This window comes from Callithrix jacchus, chromosome 7, assembly GCF_049354715.1.
Source record: "Callithrix jacchus isolate 240 chromosome 7, calJac240_pri, whole genome shotgun sequence".
NCBI lineage: Eukaryota > Metazoa > Chordata > Mammalia > Primates > Cebidae > Callithrix > Callithrix jacchus.
In genome coordinates this window covers 81,747,251-81,769,506 of record NC_133508.1, presented here as the reverse complement: position 1 = coordinate 81,769,506, position 22,256 = coordinate 81,747,251, and the positions used below count along the sequence as shown (strand labels likewise).

At 41.0% G+C, this 22,256-nt stretch overlaps 1 protein-coding gene across 2 annotated transcripts in view; it reads left to right on the top strand.

The window, feature by feature from the left end:
• The window catches only part of ZSWIM5 (zinc finger SWIM-type containing 5), a 211,172-nt gene that overhangs the window by 162,723 nt on the left and 26,193 nt on the right, over positions 1 to 22,256 (top strand). Inside the window, exons 3-6 of one of the 2 annotated variants that reach the window (XM_035251261.3) lie at positions 1,895 to 2,043; positions 3,380 to 3,530; positions 11,054 to 11,233; positions 20,910 to 21,068. In XM_035251261.3, the coding sequence (XP_035107152.1) occupies positions 1,895 to 2,043; positions 3,380 to 3,530; positions 11,054 to 11,233; positions 20,910 to 21,068 (639 nt within the window). Of the gene's footprint in view, positions 1 to 1,894; positions 2,044 to 3,379; positions 3,531 to 11,053; positions 11,234 to 20,909; positions 21,087 to 22,256 lie in introns of both variants that reach the window. The other variant, XM_035251260.3, reaches the window with a different exon arrangement.

Sequence of the window (22,256 nt, the reverse complement as noted above, 5' to 3'; positions counted from 1 at the left end):
TGTACATATATCCCTTGAATCTAAAATAAGAGTCAAAATTATTTTTTTAAAAACTTGACCAGATATGGTGGGTTATGCCTGTAATCCCAAGATTTTGGGAAGCTGAGGTGGGAGGATCTCTTGAGCCCAGGAGTTCGAGACCAGCCTGGGCAACATAGCAAGACCCTGTCTCTACAAAAAATTAAAAAATAAATTAGATGGACATAGTGGTACATGTCTTTAGTCCCAGCTGCTTGGGTACCTAACATGGTAGGATCACTTAAGCACAGGAGGTTGAGGCTGCAGTGAGCCATGATCACACCACTGCACTCCAGCCACTCCCAAAGTGCTGGGACAGGTGTGAACCACTGTACCCAACCAATAATGTATATTTCAAAATTACTAAAATAGATTTTTAATATTCTTAACATATCAAAAAAAAAAAAAAACCAAACTGGTGAGGTGATGGGTGTATGTTAATTGGCTTGATCAAATCTTTGTATAATGTATACATAGATCGGTCCGGACATGGTGGTCCACACCTGTAATCCTAACACTATGGGAGGCCAAGGTGGGCATATCACTTGAGGCCAGGAGTTTGAGACCAGCCTGGCCAATATGGCAAAACCCCATCTCTATCAAAGATACAAAAATTAGTCACGCATGGTGGCACATTCCTAAAATCCCGGCTACCTGGGAGGCTGAGGCACAAAAATCATTTGGACCCGGAAGCCGGAGGTTGCAGTGAGTTGAGTTGAAATTGTGCCACTTCACTCCAGGCTGGACAACAGAGTGAGACTCTGTCTCAAAAAAAAAAGTAAACATAGATTAAAACATTACATCATACCCCATATATACATATAATTGTTGTCAGTTAAAAAAATTTTTAAAAACAACTTGTTACAGCACTCTGTCTATGAGAGTGAAAGAAAACGATTCAGTTTTCATTTCACAGACATTTCCAGAGTGCTTGTCACATTATCAGCCCTATGCTATAGGTGATTCAGCTTTGGATTCAACTGTGAGCAAGGAATTAACAGACTACTAGGAGAGAGGGGTGTGTAAATAACTATATGTTTTCAGTGGTTTTGTCAAGGTGAGCCCAATAAGAAAACGTTTTGAGTATAAATTTACAAAATCATGTCATCTGTATGCAACTCTACCTGTGCTTTAGGGGACAGTTTTCTAGTTCTCTAGAACTTTAAAAAAATAGAAATTTTTTGGCCTGTAATCCCAGTACTTTGGGAGACTGAGGTGGGAGGATCGCTTGAGTCCAGGATTTGAGACCAACCTGGGCAACATGGCAAAACTCTATCTCTGTAAAAAATGTTTTAAAAATAGCTGGGCTGGTGGCACTCTCCTGTGGTGCCAGCTACTTGGGAGGCTGAGGTGGGAGGATTGATTGAGCCTGGGAGGTAGAGGCTGGAGTGAACCATGATTACGCTACTGCACTACAGCAGCCTGGGCGACAGAGTGTGAGACTCTGTATCAAACAAATAAAAAGAGATTTTCATGTCCTAAGAATGTATTTTTTTATTTTAAAATTATGCATATTAAGGCACATTTGAACTTCATAGAAAAGCAAAAAGAAGAAACAAAATGATGAAAAAATGCACAGTTTGCATGTTGTATATTTCTTCTAGCCTTTTTTCCCCTGCAATGGTATTTGTAGACCTTAGAAGAGGCTATAACTGAGACTTAAGTGAACATACAACTAGCATTATTAGATCTTTTAATTTAGGCTTTTTGAAAAATTAATTTTATGTATTTATTTTTTAGGACTGTACAGTTGACAAAGCCCATATTAAAGCAGAATGACCCATCTCTATTTGAATATGCTCACAAAGTACCCCTCCAGCTGAATGTGTAGCATGTGAACTCAGGGGATCCATTTCACTGTTCCCATTCTTCATAGGTGCCCCTGACCCCACAGCTGGGGCAAGCATTGATGATGAGAACTGTTGGCATTTGGATGAGGAACAGGTGAAAGAACAAGTGAAGCTTTTTCTCTCCCAGGGGGGTTACTGTGGCTCTGGAAAGCAACTCAACTCAATGTTTGCCAAGGTAAGATATGAAAAGGTATTTTTCTTTCGTTGTTGACAAAAGAAGCTTAAGATAGACTGGGCACACCACACTTCAGGCTTCATGCATTATACCTAGCTCACTCGACATAGCTGCACTGAATACTTGATATCTAGTGGGAGAGGCTGACCAGACCTGAGCAGGTTGCATCCAGGGAGTCCTGCCACCTCAGCTTAGTAGTCCTGTTCCTTTTACTTCACTCTCTAAATGAGTTAGCATTGCTGGGGCATTTTAGCAAAGAAACCACCTTCCCTCTGCTTTTAATCCAGTGCTGCCTGATGAAGCTTGAAGACTAGAGTTTCAACACTGGTCCTGAAGATACTTAGTATTTTAAACTAGGGGCTCTCACAGCAGGCTGTTTTTCTTTTCTTTCTTTTTTTTTTTCTTTAATACTTTCAGTGAAATATAATTCATATACCATACAATTCACCCATTTAAAGTGTTAAAGTTCAGTGGTTTTTAGTATATTCATAGTTATACTATCACCACAGTCAGCTTTAGAACATTTTCATCACCTCAAAAAGAAACCCCATACCCTTACCTATCCCTCCCTTGTCCTCCATGTCTCCGTCCCCAAGCCCTAAGAAACCACTAGTCTACTTTCTGTCTCTATACCCTATTCTTGACTTTCATATGAATGCAATCATTCATATAGTATGTAGTCTTTTATGGTTGGCTTCCTTCACTCAGCATAATGTTTTTAATATTCATTGGTGTCATAGCATGAATCAGTACTTCATTCCTTTTTATGTCTGAATAATAAATGTGGATTTATTGTTCAAAATGTGGATACCATACATTTTGTTTATCCATTCATCTATTAGTGAAAATTTGGGTTGTTTCTACCTTTTGGCTATTATGAATAGTACTGCTACAAACATTCTTGTATAAGGTTCAATGTGGACATATATTTTTCTTTCTTTCTTGGAGTGGAATTGATGGGTCATATGGTAACTCTATGCTTAATCATTTGAGGAACTGCCAGTCTGTTTTCCAAGGTGGCTGTATCATTTTACATTCCCACCAATAGTATATGATGTGTCAATTTCTTTACACCCTATCCAACATTTGTTGTTATTTGACTTTTTAATTCTAGCTATCCTGGTGGGTGTGAAGTGGTATCTTGTGATACCACTTGTGAACATCAGGTATATTGTAAACACTTGATACATACAGAGATCTTGCTTACAGAACAAGAGGCCTTTTGGATATAGTGTACTCAGATACTTCATCTTCACTTCCCCCTCCTGCTCTTCCTTCTCCTCCTACTTTTTTGTGATGCACAATCACCAATTCCTCGCCACTTCTTACGTGTCAGGTTCGAGAAATGCTGCGGATGAGAGATTCCAATGGAGCAAGGATGCTGACGCTAATAACTGAGCAGTTCATGGCTGACCCACGACTCACACTCTGGAGGCAGCAAGGAACAAACATGACAGACAAGTGCAGGCAGCTCTGGGATGAGCTAGGTAAGTTCTCATCTTTCAGAGAAGTGCTTTTTCCTACCATCTTGCCCTGTGGCAACAAGGGTTCATGAACCCTTGCCATCAATCATTGCATGGATCTTGCTATCTCTGCTACCAGTTCAGCTGGTAACACTGAACTCACTTTTGTTGCTTCCACAGCATTGTGCTTTGCTATTGTCATCAAGCATTCTGTTCCAGATGTTACCACATGGAAACCTTTGCTGAGAGAAAACCTCTTTACTTCGCTTCTGTTGCATGGCACTAGCCTGACTCTCCAAATACTTATCAGCCTCACTGTTGTTGCTTTCCCAGAGTCTGCTCTTCTGTATCACTTTCAGACAGACCTTTAAGACATAGGGCAATTTCCAATACTTGGACTTTGACCTTCTATTCTTCTTTCTCTATAGTCCCTTGAGAACTTTTTTTAAAAATATCATAGCTTCAGAGCTTACTTATATGGTCATTTCAGCTTTATCTTATTTCTACTTATCTGAGTTCTAGACCCACATGAGTAGATGTCCATTGACCATTCCCACTAAGAAATCAAAAATGAACTCAGACTTTCTCCTATAAAAAAAAAAATGTTCTTCTGACTGGCATTGGCACCGCCGTTCCTTACCCTACCAAACTTATTGCCAAGCACTTATTTATTTTTTCATTCCCCACATCCAGTCACTAACTTTATTTGATTTCTCAACTTTTAAAATGCAATGTAGTGTCCATTCCCCCTTAAAACTTTTAGATTATATTAGAACTGTGACCTTCTAATGGCCTCTCTGTTCTAGGTTCTCCCTCATCAAGGCAGTCTTCTTTGGTCATCCCTTCTCTTTAGCATTCCTTTGCTCCAAGACCAGTTTTGCCATGCTAATACTTCTTACCCTACTTTCAGAATCTTCCATACCCTGAACTCAGGTTCATATACTAGTAGGTTGTGGCTGTAACACTAGAAGCCCAGTCTGTCTGACTTGAAGTCAAACATCCCTCTGTAACATCTCCCTCAGTTCTATCTTAAGTCCTTCTATTTTTTTCAAAGTGCATATTCCTTAAGAATTTGTAGTTAGCCTTCTTCAGAGTGTCAGTTTCATCTGAGGCCTGAGTATCTTAATTTCCATACCAGTCACAGGATTGTGCTGTGGACTTGGGTTTTGCCTCTGGGACAAAGGTAGTTGAAAGGAAGTAAGTAGAACTGGCTCCCAGTGCTTTTAAAGCTCTTGTTGTATACTTGGGTTCGTTATGAAAAGCTCTTGCGTCTGACCTTGTCATGTCTTAACAAATTACTATATCAACCTTCAAAAAAACCTTCAACATTCTGCTAAGACAATGATTCTGAAACCTTTTAGAATCACCTGTAGTGCTTGTTTAAACAGATCACTGGGCCCTATCCTGAGTTTCTGATTCAGTAGGTTTGGAGTGGGACCTAAGAATTTGCATTTCTAACAAATTCCCAGGGGATGCTGATGCTGCTGATCCAGCAACCACACTTTGAGAACCACTGCACTTAGAGAAGGCTTATTAGGTTAGACACCAGAACACAGTACATTCATGCTTCCCTTAACTATTTTAAGGGCTGCTGTAGTTATTCTTAGGACTCCTTACTGATCACAAGGCCTATGCATCTATGGAGAACCTAGGCAGGGTTTGTAGGAACTACAAATGTAGAAAGAAATGGCTTACTACTTTCAGTTTCTGAACTAGAGAAAATGGGAGCAATCAGACATGAAGTTTCATCATCTCCCCACCTACAAATATACTAATGCTTTCTATGTCTATTCCCATATGGTTTGCCTTCTCCTCTGCTAAAATCCATAGAGGATCTCTGCTATCATGAAAGGCCAACCCTTATGTGTTTGCTATGGGTTCTATTCTATCTCCTTTTCTCAAGAATGTTGCTCCTACTATTATTTCTTTGCTTAGGTATTATTAACTTTTTTCTCTCTACAAAATCATTCCCATCAGCATACAAATATGCTCTAATCTCTTTTTTTTTTTTAAGATGGAATCTCACTCTGTCATCCAGGGTGGAGTGCAGTGGCACAATCTTGGCTCACTGCAACCTCTGCCTCCTGGGTTCAAGCAATTCTTCTGCCTCAGCCCTCCGAGTAGCTAGGACTATAGGCATGTGCCACCATGCCTGGCTAATTTTTGTATTTTTAGTAGAGACAGGGTTTCACCATGTTGGCCAGGCTGGTCTCACAGGTGATCCACCCACCTTGGCCTCCCAAAGTGCTGGGATTACAGGCATGAGCCACCGTACCTGGCCTGCTCAAATTTTAAAAAATAGTCCTTCGATGCTCGAACTTTCTCTACCAACTATTACCCCACTTTTCTTCTCCCTTTTGAAACAACATTTCTTTAAAAATAAATTATCTGTGGTCACTCTTTCCATTTGCTCTCCTCTATTCTTCCTTCAGCCCACTTCTGTTGGTTTCCATTACTCATTGCTGCTAGTCTTCTGAAGTAGCTCTTGTCAAAATCCCAAGTAACTTGCATATTACTAAATACAACAGTCACTTCTCTGTTCTCATGTTACTTCAAAACTCTTAGTAGTTTTCAGTAAAGTGACACACTCTTTTATTTTTCCTTCCTTTTGTAGTGACAGGGTTTTGCTCTGTGTCCAGGCTGGTCTTGAACTCCTAGCCTCAAGCAATTCTACCTCCTCCTCCCAAAGTGCTGGAATTACAGGCACAAGCCACACACCCATACTCTTTTGGTTTCCATAACTGCATACCCATTTGATTTCTCTACTGTGGTCCTGGTGAATTTCACTCAGTCTCCTTTGTAGACTTCTCTGCCTTTCCTCAACGCTTCTAAATATTGAATGCCTCCCAGCATCCACTTTCCTGTTTATATTCTTTACCTAAATGATTATATATTCACTAACATGACTTTAAATACTATCCAGATGGCCGGGCGTGGTGGCTCACGCCTGTAATCCCAGCACTTTGGGAGGCCGAGGCGGGTGGATCACGAGATCAAGAGATCGAGACCATCCTGGTCAACATGGTGAAACCCCGTCTCTACTAAAAATACAAAAAATTAGCTGGGCATGGTGGCATGTGCCTGTAATCCCAACTACTCAGGAGGCTGAGGCAGGAGAATTGCCTGAATCCAGGAGGCAGAGTTTGCGGTGAGCCAAGATCGTGCCATTGCACTCCAGCCTGGGTAACAAGAGCGAAACTCCGTCTTAAAAAAAAAATACTACCCAGATGCAGGTAAATTACAAATGTATGTCTCTAGCCCTGATCTTTCCTCTGAGCTCCAGGCTGTGTCCAGCTACCCATCACTTCTAAGAAACATCTCAGACTTAATAAGGCTATCACAGAACTCTTAATTTTCCTGCCGAAGCCTTATCTTCCCCTTGTTGTCACCATCTCAGTATACATCATCAAGATGTATTATCTTGTTGCTGGATGGCCAAGCGCAGTGGCTCCCGCTGGTAATTCTAGCACTTTTGGAGGCCCAGGCAGGTGGATCACCTGAGGTCAGGAGTTTGAGACAAGCTTGGCCGACATGGTGAAACTCTGTCTCTACTGAAAATACAAAAAATTAACTGGACATGGTGGCAGGTGCCTGTAATTCCAGCTACTCAGGAGACTGAGGCAGGAGAATCGCTTGAACCTGCAAGACAAAGTTTGCAGTGAGCCAAGTTTGCACCACTGCACTCCAGCCTGGCGACAGAGCGAGATGCCGTTGTTGCTCAAGAAGAAAATTTAAGAGTTATCCTTGATTCCCTATTTTCTGTCTTTTACATCCAAATCAAAACCTGTTGACCCTCAGAGTTAGAGGGCTGAATGAGATAAAATGCTTAATACCTTAATGCCTAGCTGATGAAAGAAATCAATGATAGCTATTATTTTATTATATTTCATATATAATAATTATGTAAAATTTTAATTTCCATAGTAGCTACATTTGCTTAAGAGTTTTTGACATTTTTAAATTTCTTTTTTTTTTTTTTTTTTTAAACAGAGTCTCACTCTGTTGCCCAGTATGGAGTGCAGTGGTATGATCTCAGCCCACTGCAACCTCTGCTTCCTGGATTCATGCATTTCTCCTGCCTCAGCCTCAGAGTAGTTGGGACTACAGGCATGTACCACCATGCCTGGCTAATTTTTCTAGTTTTGTAGAGACAGGATTTTGCCATGTTGGCTAGGCTGGTCTCAACCTCCTGACCTCAAGTAATTCACTTGCCTCGGCATCCCAAAATGCTGGGACCACAGGCATGAGCCACCACACCTAGCTCTAATTTCTTTTTATTGATTTACTTTGAGACAGGATCTCACTCTGTCCACTAGACTGGAATACAGTGGTGTGATCATAACTCACTGCAACTCAAACTCCTGGGCTCTAGAAATACTTGCACTTCAGCCTCCCGAGTAACTAGGATTACAGGCACAGGCTACCACACTCGCCAATTCTAATTTTTGGTAAAGATAGGGTCTCACTATGTTGTGCAGGCTGATCTCAAACTCCTGGCCTTGTGATCCTCCCGCCTCAGCCTCCCCAAGCACTGGTATTACAAGCATGAGACACTCTACCCAGCCAACACTTTTTTTTTTAAGTTGCAGGAAAATATGTTTCTGGGTACTGATAACAGTCCTGTGAGTGCTGTTTTATACAGGCAACTAGCAGGACTTTTTGCTCTGTCTCTTTCTCAGACATGTAATTATCTTTGAGTGTTTCTGAAACAAATTTATTAGGATGTAATGAATAAGACAAAAAAACTCATGTTTAACTTACAGGTGAAAGTACTTGTGCTACTTTCTAGGGATCCCCTTCTTTGTGTGTGTGTGTGTGTGTGTGTGAGAGAGAGAGAGAGAGAGGGAGAGAGAGAGAGGGAGATATGGAGTCTCACTCTGTTGCCTAGGCTGGAGCTCAATAGTGCAATCTTGGCTCACTGCAACCTTGCCTCCCAGACTCAAGAAATTCTCTTGCCTCGGCTTCCTGAGTAATTGGAATTACAGGCACACACTACAATGCCTGGCTAATTTTTTGTATTTTTAGTAGAGATGGAGTTTCAGCATGTTAGCCAGGCTAGTCTCAAACTCCCGACCTCAAGTGGTCCACCCACCTCAGTCTCCTAGCGTGCTGGGATTACAGGCATAAGCCACTGTGCCCGGCCAGTATCTCCTTATTAATATCAAAACGCCTAGGAAATAGGAACTCCTCCATGACTAGAATTAGCACCGTTTTTTCTTTTCTTTTTTTTTTTTTTTTCTCTTAAGCTTTTCTCATCTCACCCAATCTGTTTTCCATTTCTATTATCCTATTGATTTTACCATTCCTAAGGTCACCAACATTCTTCTCATTACCAGATTTAGGAGCTTCTTTTTTGGTCCTCTTTTTTACCTGTGAAGATTAAATATGAAAATCTGTTTCTCCACTGTAAATGAAAAGCCCTTATTTTTTTTCTTCCACTCAGAAAATGATTCAGTTCCAATGCAGAAAAGCCCTTCTTAAACTGTAAAATAAATGTTACTATAATCCCCTAAAGAGTCACTGTTGTAATTATTACACAGTATAGTTTCTTTTTTCATGGTACATTTAAAAAATTGAATGGAAACAATAGAAATGAGGCCTTTCTTTTTTTTTTTTAAAGAGTTCTCACTCAGTCACCCAGGCTGGAATACAGTGGTGTGATCTCGGCTCACTGTAACTTCAACCTCCCAGGCTCAAACAGTCCTCCCACCGCAAACCTCCTGAGTAGGTGGGACCAGCTGGGTATGCAACATCATGCCCAGCTAATTTTTTGTATTTTGGGGAGAGACAGGGTTTTACCATGTTTCTCAGCCTGGTCTCAAATTCCTGAGCTCAAGCAGTGTGCCCGCGTTGGCCTCCCAAAGTGCTGGAATTACAAGTGTGAGCCACAGCACCCAGGCAGAAATTAATTTTCATCTTCAATTAATATCTCAAATTGAGGCTAAGATGGCTTTTAAAACATTCCTATTTCGCTTTGAGAGGCTTTGAAATAGTGTCCAAGTATATTTGTATCCATGGATGTAGCTACATCCTAAAGGATATTTATATTAAGACACACTGCAGCCAGGGTTATTGCTGATTTGAGATTGAGAAATTATCTGGCTCAGCCACATAAACAATCCTGAAAAGAAGACACTGATTTGCTTTAAAAGGGGGATGATATGGACAAAGAAATAGTACTCATTATTGGTTATGTGGAATATGTGATACTATGCTACAGTAACAAAAAATCTTAGCCAGGTGTGGTGGGTCACACCTATAATCCCAGCACTTTGGGAGGCTGAAGTGGGCAGATCATGAGATCAAGACCATCCTGGCTAACACAGTGAAACCCTGTTTCTACTAAAAATACAAAAAAATTAGCCGGACGTGGTAGCACGCGCCAGTAGTCCCAGCTACTTGGGAGGCTGAGGCAGGAGAATCACTTGAACCCGGAAGGTGGAGGTTGCACTAAGCCGAGATTGTACCACTGCACTGCAGCCTGTATGAAAGAGCAAGACTCCATGTCAAAAAAAAAAAAAAATCCCAAGAAAGTAATGGTTTTAAGGTATTACAAGTTAGCAGCAGTTTCAAAATCCAAGTCCAAATAAATTATTTTTCTTGAATAAGCAAATACTAATATCCTACTGTGTGCTAGGTAATATGCTAGACCCTTTACAAAGATTATCTCATTTAATTCTCACAATATCCCTACAAAGTAGGTATTTTTATGATCTCAGTTTTACAGTTGAAGGATTTGATGAAACTCAGGAAGTCCAGCTAACCAAAAAAATAAAACTTTTTGACTTCCTCACTTCCAACCCTGTCCTTGTATTAAATGCCCTTCCTCTATGCTGCTTTCATGCCCTGAACATATCTTTATCATAATACTTATCTTATTCAAATGGAATTATGTTTATTTGTCTGTCTTCCTCACTATACAGTTCTCAAGGGTAGGAACAGTCTCTGTTTTAATCACCAGCACAGAGCCTAACATAGAAGGCTTGTAATAAATATTTATTACACTGTAAAGTTTGAGCTCAGAGTTTGAGCCTAAATCTGTCTTTATATCACAGGCACACATTCAAATAACAAGATAGTCACTCTGGTTTAAGGAAAGTTTGGTAAGGAAAAACAAGCCAGTTCTGAAAATCTTAGCAACTTTTTTATATTAAGAAAAGTTAAATAAATAATTCTGCAAAATAATTGTAACTATATTGTGGTAGCCACAGCTAGTTGGCTGATTATCGTGTCCACTTATTTTAATATGTTATTCTTTTTAGCCAATGGCTACTGTAAACGTAATTGTGAAGCCTTTGTCTAACCTCAGTTACCAAAACTTTAAATAACTAGCTTTACACAGGCTAGTTAATGTTTTCTTGTTGAAGTTATCTGTTACTGAGATTTAGTGAATTGTAATAAAAATGGCACAGTATTATTTAAAAAAAAAAAAGAAAAGTGAATGCTTTGGAAACTTTCTCTATCAACTAAAAATGAAACTGAAACATTAAGGCTTACACACACATCAAAGGAAAGATGTTAAGAATATGGGTTGCTTCATTTTCCAGGAGCTTTATGGGTGTGCATAATTTTAAATCCACACTGCAAACTGGAGGAGAAATCTTGCTGGCTGCAGCAGCTGCAGAAGTGGAGTGACCTGGATGTCTGTCCCCTAGAGGATGGAAACTATGGACATGAGCTGCCAAACATCACCAATGCACTTCCCCAGCATGCCATTCACAGCCCAGGTGAGCCAAGTGTCCTTTTAGGCTTTTTGTACGTGGAACTCAAAAGGTGGGGGGGTAAACCATAGAACACTGGTAGCTGGATAGCCTTTTGGCTGTCAGAATTGCCATTCTAAATAAGAAAAGCCTATGTTTGTATTCATCTTGAAATGCCAAACCTTAAATAAGGATAAGCTTTTGTCTTTGACACTGAGTTGCTATCCTTTTCCACATCTAGACTGTCCTTACAGGGCCCAGCATAAAGTCCTGGTCTCCTCTTTAGGTTCTTCATGTCTAATGTATTAAATATCTTGGCTTCAGTTGGGGTTGGTTTTAGCTCAGACTTAGGGGAGGAACAAAGGACCTATAAAAAGCAGTTTTAAAAAGTGTCCTGACCATAGCTTTTCTTAGTTCTATTTTCTTCAAATTCTTATACAGCAAATAGCTGGGTAGGATCATCCTCCTATATTATTGGTAGGATTCCTGCCCCATTTTAAGACAAGCCCAGTACAGTGATACTGTGCACACTGGCCTACAGACATTGCTTGACATCAGCCTTCACATCAGTTTTACTTCAGCTAATTCAATTTATCTGATGTTGGCAATTGATTATTCTTTAGCCCATTGAGAGCCTTTATTGGTAGGAGATTTTATCAGATACTGATTATAAAATTGGTTCCATTTATTTATTTATTTATTTTTGGGAGGGAAGGAGGAAGGGAGGAAGGCAGGAAGGGAGGGAAGGAGGAAGGGAGGGAGGAAGGAAGGGATGAAGGAAGGAAGGGAGGAAGTGGGGGAGGGAGGGAGGGAGGGAGGGAAGAGAAGGAAGGAATTCAAGCAATGAGAGAGACATTGCCGACCTGGATCTAGAGGTTTACAAGTTTATTTCTTTTTTTGAGAGAAGGAAAGAAAAAAAAATGAGTAAAGGAGAGAAAGAAAGAGGAAGAGAGAGGGGGAGGGTAAACGGAAATATTGCTTTATTCTGAAAAAAAAAATGGGTATTAATAATGGCCAATCAATGTTTCATTTATACCTATGAGTAGGTGTGATGTGGTATGGACAAGAATGTATATTTTATGTATTTGAAATGGAGAGCTCTATAAATATTTATTAAGTTTACTTGTTCCGGATCTGAGTTCGAGTCCTTGATATCCTTATTAATTTTCTGTCTCATTGAATCTAAGTCTCTATGTATCTGGGTGTTAGGATCATTAGCTCTTTTTGTTGTATTGATCCTTTTACCACTGTATCTTTGTTGCTTTAAAATCTATTTTATCTGCTACGAGAACTGCAACTCCTGCTTTTTATTTATTTATTTATTTATTTATTTTTGCTCTCCATTTGGTTGGTAAATCTTTCTCCATTCCTTTGTTTTGAGTCTTTGTGTATCCTTGCATGTGCAACAGGTCTGGATGTAACATGCTGTTGGGTTTTGGCTGTGTCTTTTGATTGGGGGATTTAGTCTATTTAAATTTAGGGTTACTGCCATTTGATGTTAACTGGCTGTTTGATCCATTCATTGATGAAAATTCTTCTTTATGTTGGTGCTCTTTACTTTTTGGTATATTTTTAGTAAGGCTAATACTGGTTGCTTCTTTCTGTGTGTAATGCCTCTTTCAGAAGCTCTTGTAAAGCAGGCCTGGTGGTAATAAAATCTCTGAGTACTTGCTTGTTCATAAAAGATTTTATTTTTCCTTCAGTTGTGAAGCTTAGTTTGGCTGGATATGAAATTCTGGGCTGAAGGTTCTGTTCTTTGAAGATGTTGAATATTGACCCCCACTCTCTTCTGGCTTGTAGAGTTTCTGCTGAGAGATCTGCTGTAAGTCTGATAGGCTTGCCTTTGTGGGTAACCTGACCTTTCTCTCTGGCTGCCCTTAGTATTTTCTCCTTCATTTCAACACTGGTGAATCTAACGATTATGTGCCTTGGGGTTGCTCTTCTTGAGGAATATCTTTGTGGTGTTCTCTGTATTACCTGGGGTTGAATATTGACCTGCTTTGCTAGTTCAGGAAAATTTTCCTGAATAATATCCTGAAGGGTATTTTCCAGCTTGGATTCATTCTCTCCGTCGCATTCAGGTAACACCTATCAAACGTAAATTTGGTCTTTTCACATAGTCCCACATTTCTTGGAGACTTTGCTCATTCCTTTTTATCCTTTTTTCTCTAATCTTGTCTTCTTGTTTTCTTTCATTAAGTTGGACTTTGACCTCTGTTATCCTTTCTTCTGCTTGAACAATTCGAGTGTTTAAACCTGTGCATACTTCTTGGAGTTCCTGTATTGTATTCTTCAGTTCCATTAATTCACTTATATTCCTCTCTAAGTTGTCTATTCTCAATAGGATTTCGTCAAACCTTTTTTCAAAGTTCCTAGTTTCTTTACATTGGGCTGCAACGTGTTCTTTTAACTCACAGAAGTTTCTTATTATCCATTCCTTGAAGAGTGATTCTGTCATTGGGATGCGCTCGTCCTCCGTCAAGCCTTGTTCCATTGTTGATGTGGAACTGTGATCATCTTTAGAGGGAGAGGCATTCTGATTTTGAGTATTCTCAGCCTTTTTACGCTGGTTTCTTCCCAGGATAAATTGTAAATTTATCCTCCTGTGGTCTTTGAAATTACCAACTTTCAGATTAGGTCTCTTGATTGGACATCCAAATTGTTAGTTCCCAGGGCCAGAATGGCAGCGTTAAGACTGATGGTGCTTTTCTGCCCAGGATTCTCCTGTCTGGCTTCCTTCTTGTGTCGGTAATGGGCGACTCTACCTTCCCCTGGCTCCAAACCTCGTTCAGAAGGGGAACTAGTCTCGTTTACTCTGCGCCGAGAGCTGCCGCGCTGAGGTGCCGTCACAGCCGCTACGCCGGTCTCAGGAGTCGTGCTGGGAACCCGTGTGGGTCCTCCAAACCTCGGTCAGAAGGGGAGCCGGCCCTGTTTACTCTGCTCCAAGAGCTGCCGCGCCGAGGTGCCGGTACAGCCGCTGCGCTGGCACCCGTGTGGGTCCTCCAAGCCTCGGTCAGAAGGGGAGCCAGCCCTGTTTACTCTGCTCCGAGAGCTGCCGCGCAGAGGTGCCGGCAAAACCACTGCGCAGGCCACAAGAGTCGCGCTGGCGACCCAACACTGGGGATCTTCTGCTCCGTGAGCGACCAGAATATGAAAGTTTGGCATCCTCTAGTTCTCTGCCCTTTGACTGAGAGCTGCAATCCCGAGCTTTTATCGATCGGCCATCTTGGATCATTCCCTGGTTCCTTTTATTTTATTTGGAGACAGAGTCTCACTCTATTTCCCAGGCTGGAGTGCAGTGGCGCAATCTTGGCTCACTGCAGCCCACACCTCCGGGGTTCAAGCAATTCTCATGCCTCAGCCGCCTAAGTAGTGGGGATTGCAGGTGTGAGAGCCACCATGCCTGGGTAATTTTTGTATTTTTAGTAGAGATGGGGTTTCACCATGTTGGCCAGGCTGGTCTCAAACTCCTGACCTTGATCTGCCTGCCTCAGCCTCCCAAAGTGCTGGAATTACAGGCATGAGCCACTGTGCCCAGTGGTTCCTTTTATTTTAAATGATAACTCTATTGGTATTTTCAGTCTCAAGGAGGAAATCACGAAAATTATTGTTTTTGCTTGGTCTTCTTCTGTACTATAATTAGTTGCCAGTATATTTAAGACAACTAAGGTAATGAAAAATTAAAAGGCACAATTTTGCCACTTCTTTAGCCTCTCTTGGCACTCATCTAGCTTCCACAACACAAGAAGCCATCTCTTTGGTATCGGCTTTGGATAGCATAGAGAAGGTCATAGGACCACAAACACATGCCTTGTACTGTTGCCCAGGCTGGAGTGCAGTGGTGCAATCTTGGCTGACTACAACCTCCACCTCCCAGGTTCAACTGATTCTCCTGCCTCAGCCTCCTGAGTAGCTGGGACTACAGGTGCAGGCCACCACGCCCAGCTAGTTTTTATATTTTTAGTAGGTACAGGGTTTTACCATATTGGCCAGGCTGGTCTCAAACTCCTCAAGTGATCTGCCCATCTTGGCCTCCCAAAGTGCTAGGATTATAGGCATGAGCCACCATGCCCAGTCTGGTCTGGCAGTTTCTTCCTTGTCATAATATATTGGTTCTTTGTTGTTGTTAGTTCTCCTTTAGAGATGTTGCTTCTTCTAAAGCCTTCTCAGGTTGTGATTGATACCTCTTCACATCCCTTGACCTTTGGGACTGGAGAAGCAGCTGATTCCTGCCTATTTTTCATAGTCATTTCTACATAATTCTCCTTCCGACCTTCTTAAAATACTTCCAGGGTTAAGTTTATGCCATCAAACTATACTGTCTGCTACCCTTCTGGTTTTTGGCATCTGTAGACCTCTGGGTCAATCCCTCTCATTCCTTGAAGATTTTTAGCTATTGGCTTACTAATACTACTGTCACTATTCCTATCATAATTCTTTTTTTTTAATTTGTTTTTTTGAGACTGGGTCTCACTCTGTCACCCAGGCTAGAGTGAAGTGGTGTAATCTTGTCTCACTGCAACCTCCATCTCCCAGGCTCAAGTGATCCTCCCATCTCAGCCTCCCGAATAGCTGGGACTACAGGCATGAGCCACCACTCACAGCTAAATTTGTGTGTATGTGTGTGTGTGTGTGTATGTGTGTGTGTGTGTGTGTGTGTGTGGTGTGTTGTAAAGACAATGTTTCATCATGTTGCCCAGGCTAGTTGCAAACTCCTGAGCTCAAGCATTCATCCTGCCTTGGCATCCCAAAGTGCTGGGATTATAGGCATGAACCACCACGCTGATTCTTGTCATAATTGTTGATGACTTCAGTAGCCACATAGATGACCCTTCCAATACCCTGGCCTCTCAGTTCTTTGATTTTCTCTTTTCCAGTAGTCTCATCCTCCACCATAACTTAGCCATTCAACCCCAAAATCATACCCTAAACCTTGATATTACAAAAACTACACCCTCTTCATAATTTCAATTTCAAGCATCACCAGTTACCACAATCAATCTTGCTAGCTTATTTTCTTTAGTATCCCAATTTCAGTAATTCTTTGACTCTCTAGGAATTTTTGTCTTACTGTGTAAGACAAAATGTATTTTCACTCTTTTGATAGTCTCATTTTCCTCCTCATCCATGTTAGATTTCTTGGTACCTCATTACAATCACTCCTTTGCATACACACTCAGCTCCCTCTTTGCCTTTGATAAACTGATGGAAGAACTCTAAACTTAGTTCATTCCAACTCTAATTAGTTGATACACTTGCACAACTGAATATGGCTGAAGAGAAACAACCATAGCCAGGCACAGTGGTTCCTGCCTGTAATCCCAGTACTTTGGGAGACCAAGGTTGGGGGACCGACCACTTGAACTCAGGAGATCGAGTCAGGCCTGGGCAACATGATGAAACCCTTTCTCTACAAAAAAATACAAAAATTAGCCAGGTGTGATGGCACATGCCTGTAGTCCCAGCTACTTGGGGGACTAAGATGAGAGGATCACTTGAGCTCAGGAGGTCAAGGTGTCAGTGAGCTATGGTCATGCCACTGCACTCCAGCCTGGGCAACGAAATGAGACCCTGTCACAAGAAAGAAAGAAAGAAATCATAACTGGTCTTATTTTAAGTTTATGACCACTCATTTCAAATGGATCCTCAGTATTTTCTGGACATCTACTACATTTCCCTAGTCTGTGCCATCTTTCACTCTTGTAAATTACTATTTCACACCATCTTTTTTCTAAAATTTTCTGTACTTTCTCTCCTTCCTCAGTTTCAGCTGAGTCTTGCTTCCTGTTTACTAAAAATATAGAACCAGTTGGAAGAAAATATCCAAAACTCCATCACCACATCTGCGGTAATGGGTCTAAAGAAATACTGTCCTAGTAGGTCAAAGAATTACTGTCTTTGCCCATCTACTCTGCCTCTTCCCCTGTTGCAGTCTATGCTTCTAAATCCAAGCCCTCCAGTTATTTTCAAGATCCTATTACATCACTTTTATCTAGGACATCACTCCAGGAATTAACAATAAATTATTTCCTCTCTTTCATCAACAATTTTTCCCTCTCCATGAATTATTCCCAAGTATACAAACATATTGTTATATTTCCCATACCAAAACAAAACAACACTCTTGTGACTCCACTTGCCTCTCTGGGTAGCAGAAATGAGTGGCAGAATTAGGAAAAAACATTAAAAAGAATAGTACAGATCTGCTGTCTTCATTTCTTCTGTTCTTAGTCTCCCTTGAATTCACTCCAAGACAGGCTTTCAATCCTTACCACTACTGAAACGACTCTTGTACTGTTTACTAATGCTAACTGTTGCTAAATCTAGTAGTTGTTCTCAGTCGTAACCTTACTTGACCTATCAGCAATATTTGACACATTAGTCACTCTCTTTTTGAAACTCGTCATTTGATTTTTCCAAGAAACCACTCTCTTGGGTCTCCTTATTTCATCGACCCTTCCTTCTAAGTCTCTCTACTGTCTCTTCCCCACTTCCCAACCTAAAATGCCATAGTGCCCAGGGATCTGTCATCAGACCACCTCTCTATACTTCATTGTTGATTGCATCATTTTAGTAATCATCTATATACTGAGAACTCACAAATATATACATCTGTTGCCCAGACCTTTCCTCTCAACTTCAGACATGTATATTCAACTGCCTTTTTGTTACTTCCATTTATCTGTTAACAGGCATCTCAGTAGAATTTCTTACCCCTCAAGCCCCACCCAAACCTGCTCCTCTTACAGTCTTCCTATCTCCATATATGGCAACTCTCTTAAAAACCTTGGAGTCAGCCGGGCACAGTGGCTCATGCCTGTAATCCCAGCACTTTGGGAGGCTGAGGCGGGCGGATCACAAGGTCAAGAGATCGAGACCATCCTGACCAACACGGTTAAACCCTGTCTCTACTAAAAATACAAAAAAAAAATTATCCAGGTGTGGTGGCACGCGCCTGTGGTCCCAGCTACTTGGGAGGCTGAGGTGGAAGAATCGCTTGAACCCAGGAGGCGGAGATTGCATCACCGCACTCCAGCCTTGTGACAGAGCAAGACTCCGTCTCAAAAAAAAAACCTTGGAGTCTTTCTTGATTCTTTACTCTATCTCACCCCAGCTCTAATCCATGAGCAAATTCAGTATATTGCCTTTATCTTTGGAATATATCCAGAATCAATCCAACTCATCATCTGCACTCCTTCTTTCTCTGACCAGCTACCATCATCTCTCACAGGTTATTGTAGTGGCCACCTAACTGCTCCCCCTTCTTCTGCCCTTCCACCTTATAATCTATTCTCAATATTGCTGCCAGAGTTAACCTTTTTGTATGCAAGTCCCATTGTATGCCTTCACAGCTCAAAGCTCTTAGTGACCTCCCATCTTTCTCAAAAACACAAAGTCATCTTTCTCTCATGGCCTACTTGGCCCTCCATGATCTGGTTCTCTACTATGTCTCTGACCTCATCTCTAATCTTCCTGCTTGCTTATTCCGTCCAACTATACTGGTCTCCTCAACTGTCCTCAAACACTCCAAATATACTTCTACCTCAGGACTTAGTACTTGCTGTTCCTTTTTCCTGGAGACCATTCTCTATGTATGAATAAAACAATAACCTCCTGCCTAATACCAGCTTACTTTTCTTCCTAACTCTGCTTTAGACTTTTTCATAGCATTCATAACTATATGATATATCTGATATACCATATATTTACCTAACTGTCTCTCCCCAGTTGATTGTAAAGTCCATAAAGACAGGGACTTTATATGTCCTAAGCACTAAGAACAGTAGCTACTGTATAGTAGGCAGTAATTATTTGCTGATTTAATGAATTTAAAAACATATTAGGAGCCCAGTGCCCACTGTGGGTTGAGCAGACCCATGGTGGGTTCTCAGTTCAGCAGGAGAGGAGCTTAGATTCCAGCCAGTAGAAGAGTCGGTGTGCTTCCACTGAGGGACAACATGAAGGAGAAGCAATTTCAGTAAATACTGTCAGTGCTACTCTAATAATAATATCCTTCAGTAATCTGAGCCTATACCCACTGGAATATATTAAATTCTAAAGAGATGACCAGATTGCAAGGACTTTTCCTGAATGGTTGAATATGTTAGGTTCTTTCATATTCAGTATGAATTCTCTGACATTCCCTCATAATTTTTTTGTACAGAATCAGTAGGTACACACCTCATTTGGGCATCTCTGGAAATCTCTGTATGATAAAGTACTTCAGTTCTTGATCCCAAACTAGTTTATATTGCCATTAATCTGGCAAAGCATCAGTTAAATGATTCCCTCATGGTTTCTTATTACCTTAAATATAATTCCATAATCCTCCCTAAGTCTGTGGTTTATGGCAAGATATCTTCCATTTGGTCCTCCTACATATCACTCTTAAGAGTTGAGCCTACTTTTTTGTCTGCAGTTTTGGTTTCCCTGCAGCCCTTTCCCTGAAGAGAAATGGCATGGTAAGACTCCAGTGAGAAAACAAGTTTGTCTTTTATTAGCATCAGTTTTTTCTTATTCTTTTTTCTAAGGCACGATCTCGTTTCGTTACCCAGACTGGAGAGCAGTGGCACAATCTCAGCTCACTGTGACCTCAGCCTCCTGCGCTCAAGTGATTCTCCTGCCTCAGCCTCTCTGAATACCTGGGACTACAGGCCCATGTCATTATGCCCAGATAATTTTTATATTTTTTGTAGAGGCGGGTTTCACCACATTTCCCAGGCTGGCCTTGAACTCCTGGACTCAAGCAATCCACCAGCCTCAGCCTCCCAAAGTGCTGGGATTACAGGTGTGAGCCACCACACATGACCTCATCAGTATTTTCTTACTGGGGAACAAGACTGTAAGCCTGCAGATATCAGTGTAATAAAGTATCTGAATATACAGAACTTCAGCTCTTTCTTTTTTATTTTTATTTTTTGAGGTGGGATCTTGCTCTGTCACCCAGGCTGAAGTCTTGGCTCACTGCAACCTCTACCTCCTGAGCTCAAGGGATCCTCCTGCCTCAGCCTCCCAAGTACCTAGAACTACAGGCATGTGCTACTATGCCTGGCTAATTTTTAAATGTTTTGATTTCTTATAGAGACAGTGTCTTGCGATGTTACCCATGCTGGTCTTGAACTCCTGGCCTCAAGTGATCCTCCCACCTTAGCATCCCAAAGTTCTGGGATTATAGGCAGGAGTCATTATAGCTTCAGCTGTATTTCAACTCTTAATATGAATTTCATGAAAGTCCTTGGTCTGATAAGAGTCATGATATAAATGAAACGAGTTATAGATTGGCCAAGGAAATTACCTGGCTTTTTCTCTCTACCTTTGACCTCTGTAGAAGCAGTTTCTATCTTCATGATTGAGCGGCTAAGCACCACTACTCCTCTTCTATTTCATTTAGCTTCTCGGTCTTAGGAGAAATTAGTCTTCTGTAGAAGGAGGAAGGCAGCCATGGATCTCTGTGGGAAGGTTATTTCTCTAGAGAGCACACACACTAAAAGCTTATCTAAGAAGCAGGCAACACAGCAGATACTCAGAGAGATTGCAAGTGGCTGCTCTCATTGCCCTTCCACCTTATAATCTATTCTCAATACTGCTGCCAGAATTATTCTTTTAAAATACTATTCAGCCAACCTCGCACACTGAAGAAGACCCAGGGCTTAAAACTTCAAATTGCCTGTCACTGTATTGCTGCATGTTCTTCTTTCTCCAGACTCCTTATCCAGACCAAGACGAACAGTATTCACTAGAGCCATTGAGGGCCGTGAATTACATTGGCAGGACAGCCACCTACAGCGAATAATCAGCAGTGATGTTTATACAGCACCTGCCTGCCAGCGAGAAAGTGAAAGACTACTCTTTAATTCCCAAGGTCAGCCACTGTGGCTTGGTAAGTCTAGCCCTCCTCTCAGAGTTTTAGAGCCCACCAGCAATTCATGCCAGGGCCAAATGAGCCATCTTCATAAGTACCTGCAACTCAAACTACAATTTGGACAATTTCCACACAAATCTTTTGGGGCCTTTATTAGGGATATTTATGTGAAGCCTAAGCCATTTGCATGTATACTCAGTTGTGATACAGTAACCTCAAATAGGAATTTACATCTTGCCCTCTAACTTTGGGGGTTGAAAGGAGTTAATGCAGTTAGTACTAAGAGTACTAACAAAGCAATTAGGCATCAGTTCATAGCTTCCCTCAGTCAGTAGTTACTGAGCAACATTATAGTCTACTTTGAAATTATATGTTTTGCTAAAAAAGCACGAATTTGAAATTTAAATCTCCTATGCTAGTAAGTAGGACCCAGTTTGCATCTGTCACCAAGCAGTCTTCCTTTTCTCCTCCCCACCTTCCTACTTTCCTCCTTGATAACAAGATAGAGCTGTTTCATTGTGAGTTTAAACCCTCCTCTGAAATAGTTTCCTGGCTTTCCCTCAATCAACCTGTCCCTGACTTTATCACAGGATACCCATTTCAAAAGAGACATTCTTTTTTAAAATACTCATTTTCTGAGTCTTATAGCAATGACACACATTTTCATTGTCTTTTCCCAATTCCCTACCTTCATCTCTCACACCATATTTTTGTCTTTCTCAAGATTTTGCTGAATCTAGATACGTCCCTGTCTTTCTCTTGAAAGCTATAGCCAGATACATTGAGTCATCACCTGAAGTTCCCTCTGATCATCTTTCTTATTCTGTGACCCAGCACTTCTAAAACATAAATCTAATAAGCATGTGAAAGAATATACACCTCATTAATAAAGATGCAAATTAAATTAACACTCAGCATCTTTTGATTGTCAAATGGTCAGGGGTTTTAATTAAGATAATTAGTTTCTGGTGTGGGAGAGGTTGCATGGAGATAGGTACTCTCATTTACTACTTGTAGGAGTGTAAATGCTTAAGACCTTTCTGAAGGGTATTTCTTATCAAAAGCCTTAAAATACATTCATACCATGTGATCTAGGAATGCTACATCTAGGAATTTATCCTGAGCCATAATTAACTAAGGAAATGCATATAGCTAAAGGTTTCATTACAGCATGGATAAAAATAAGGT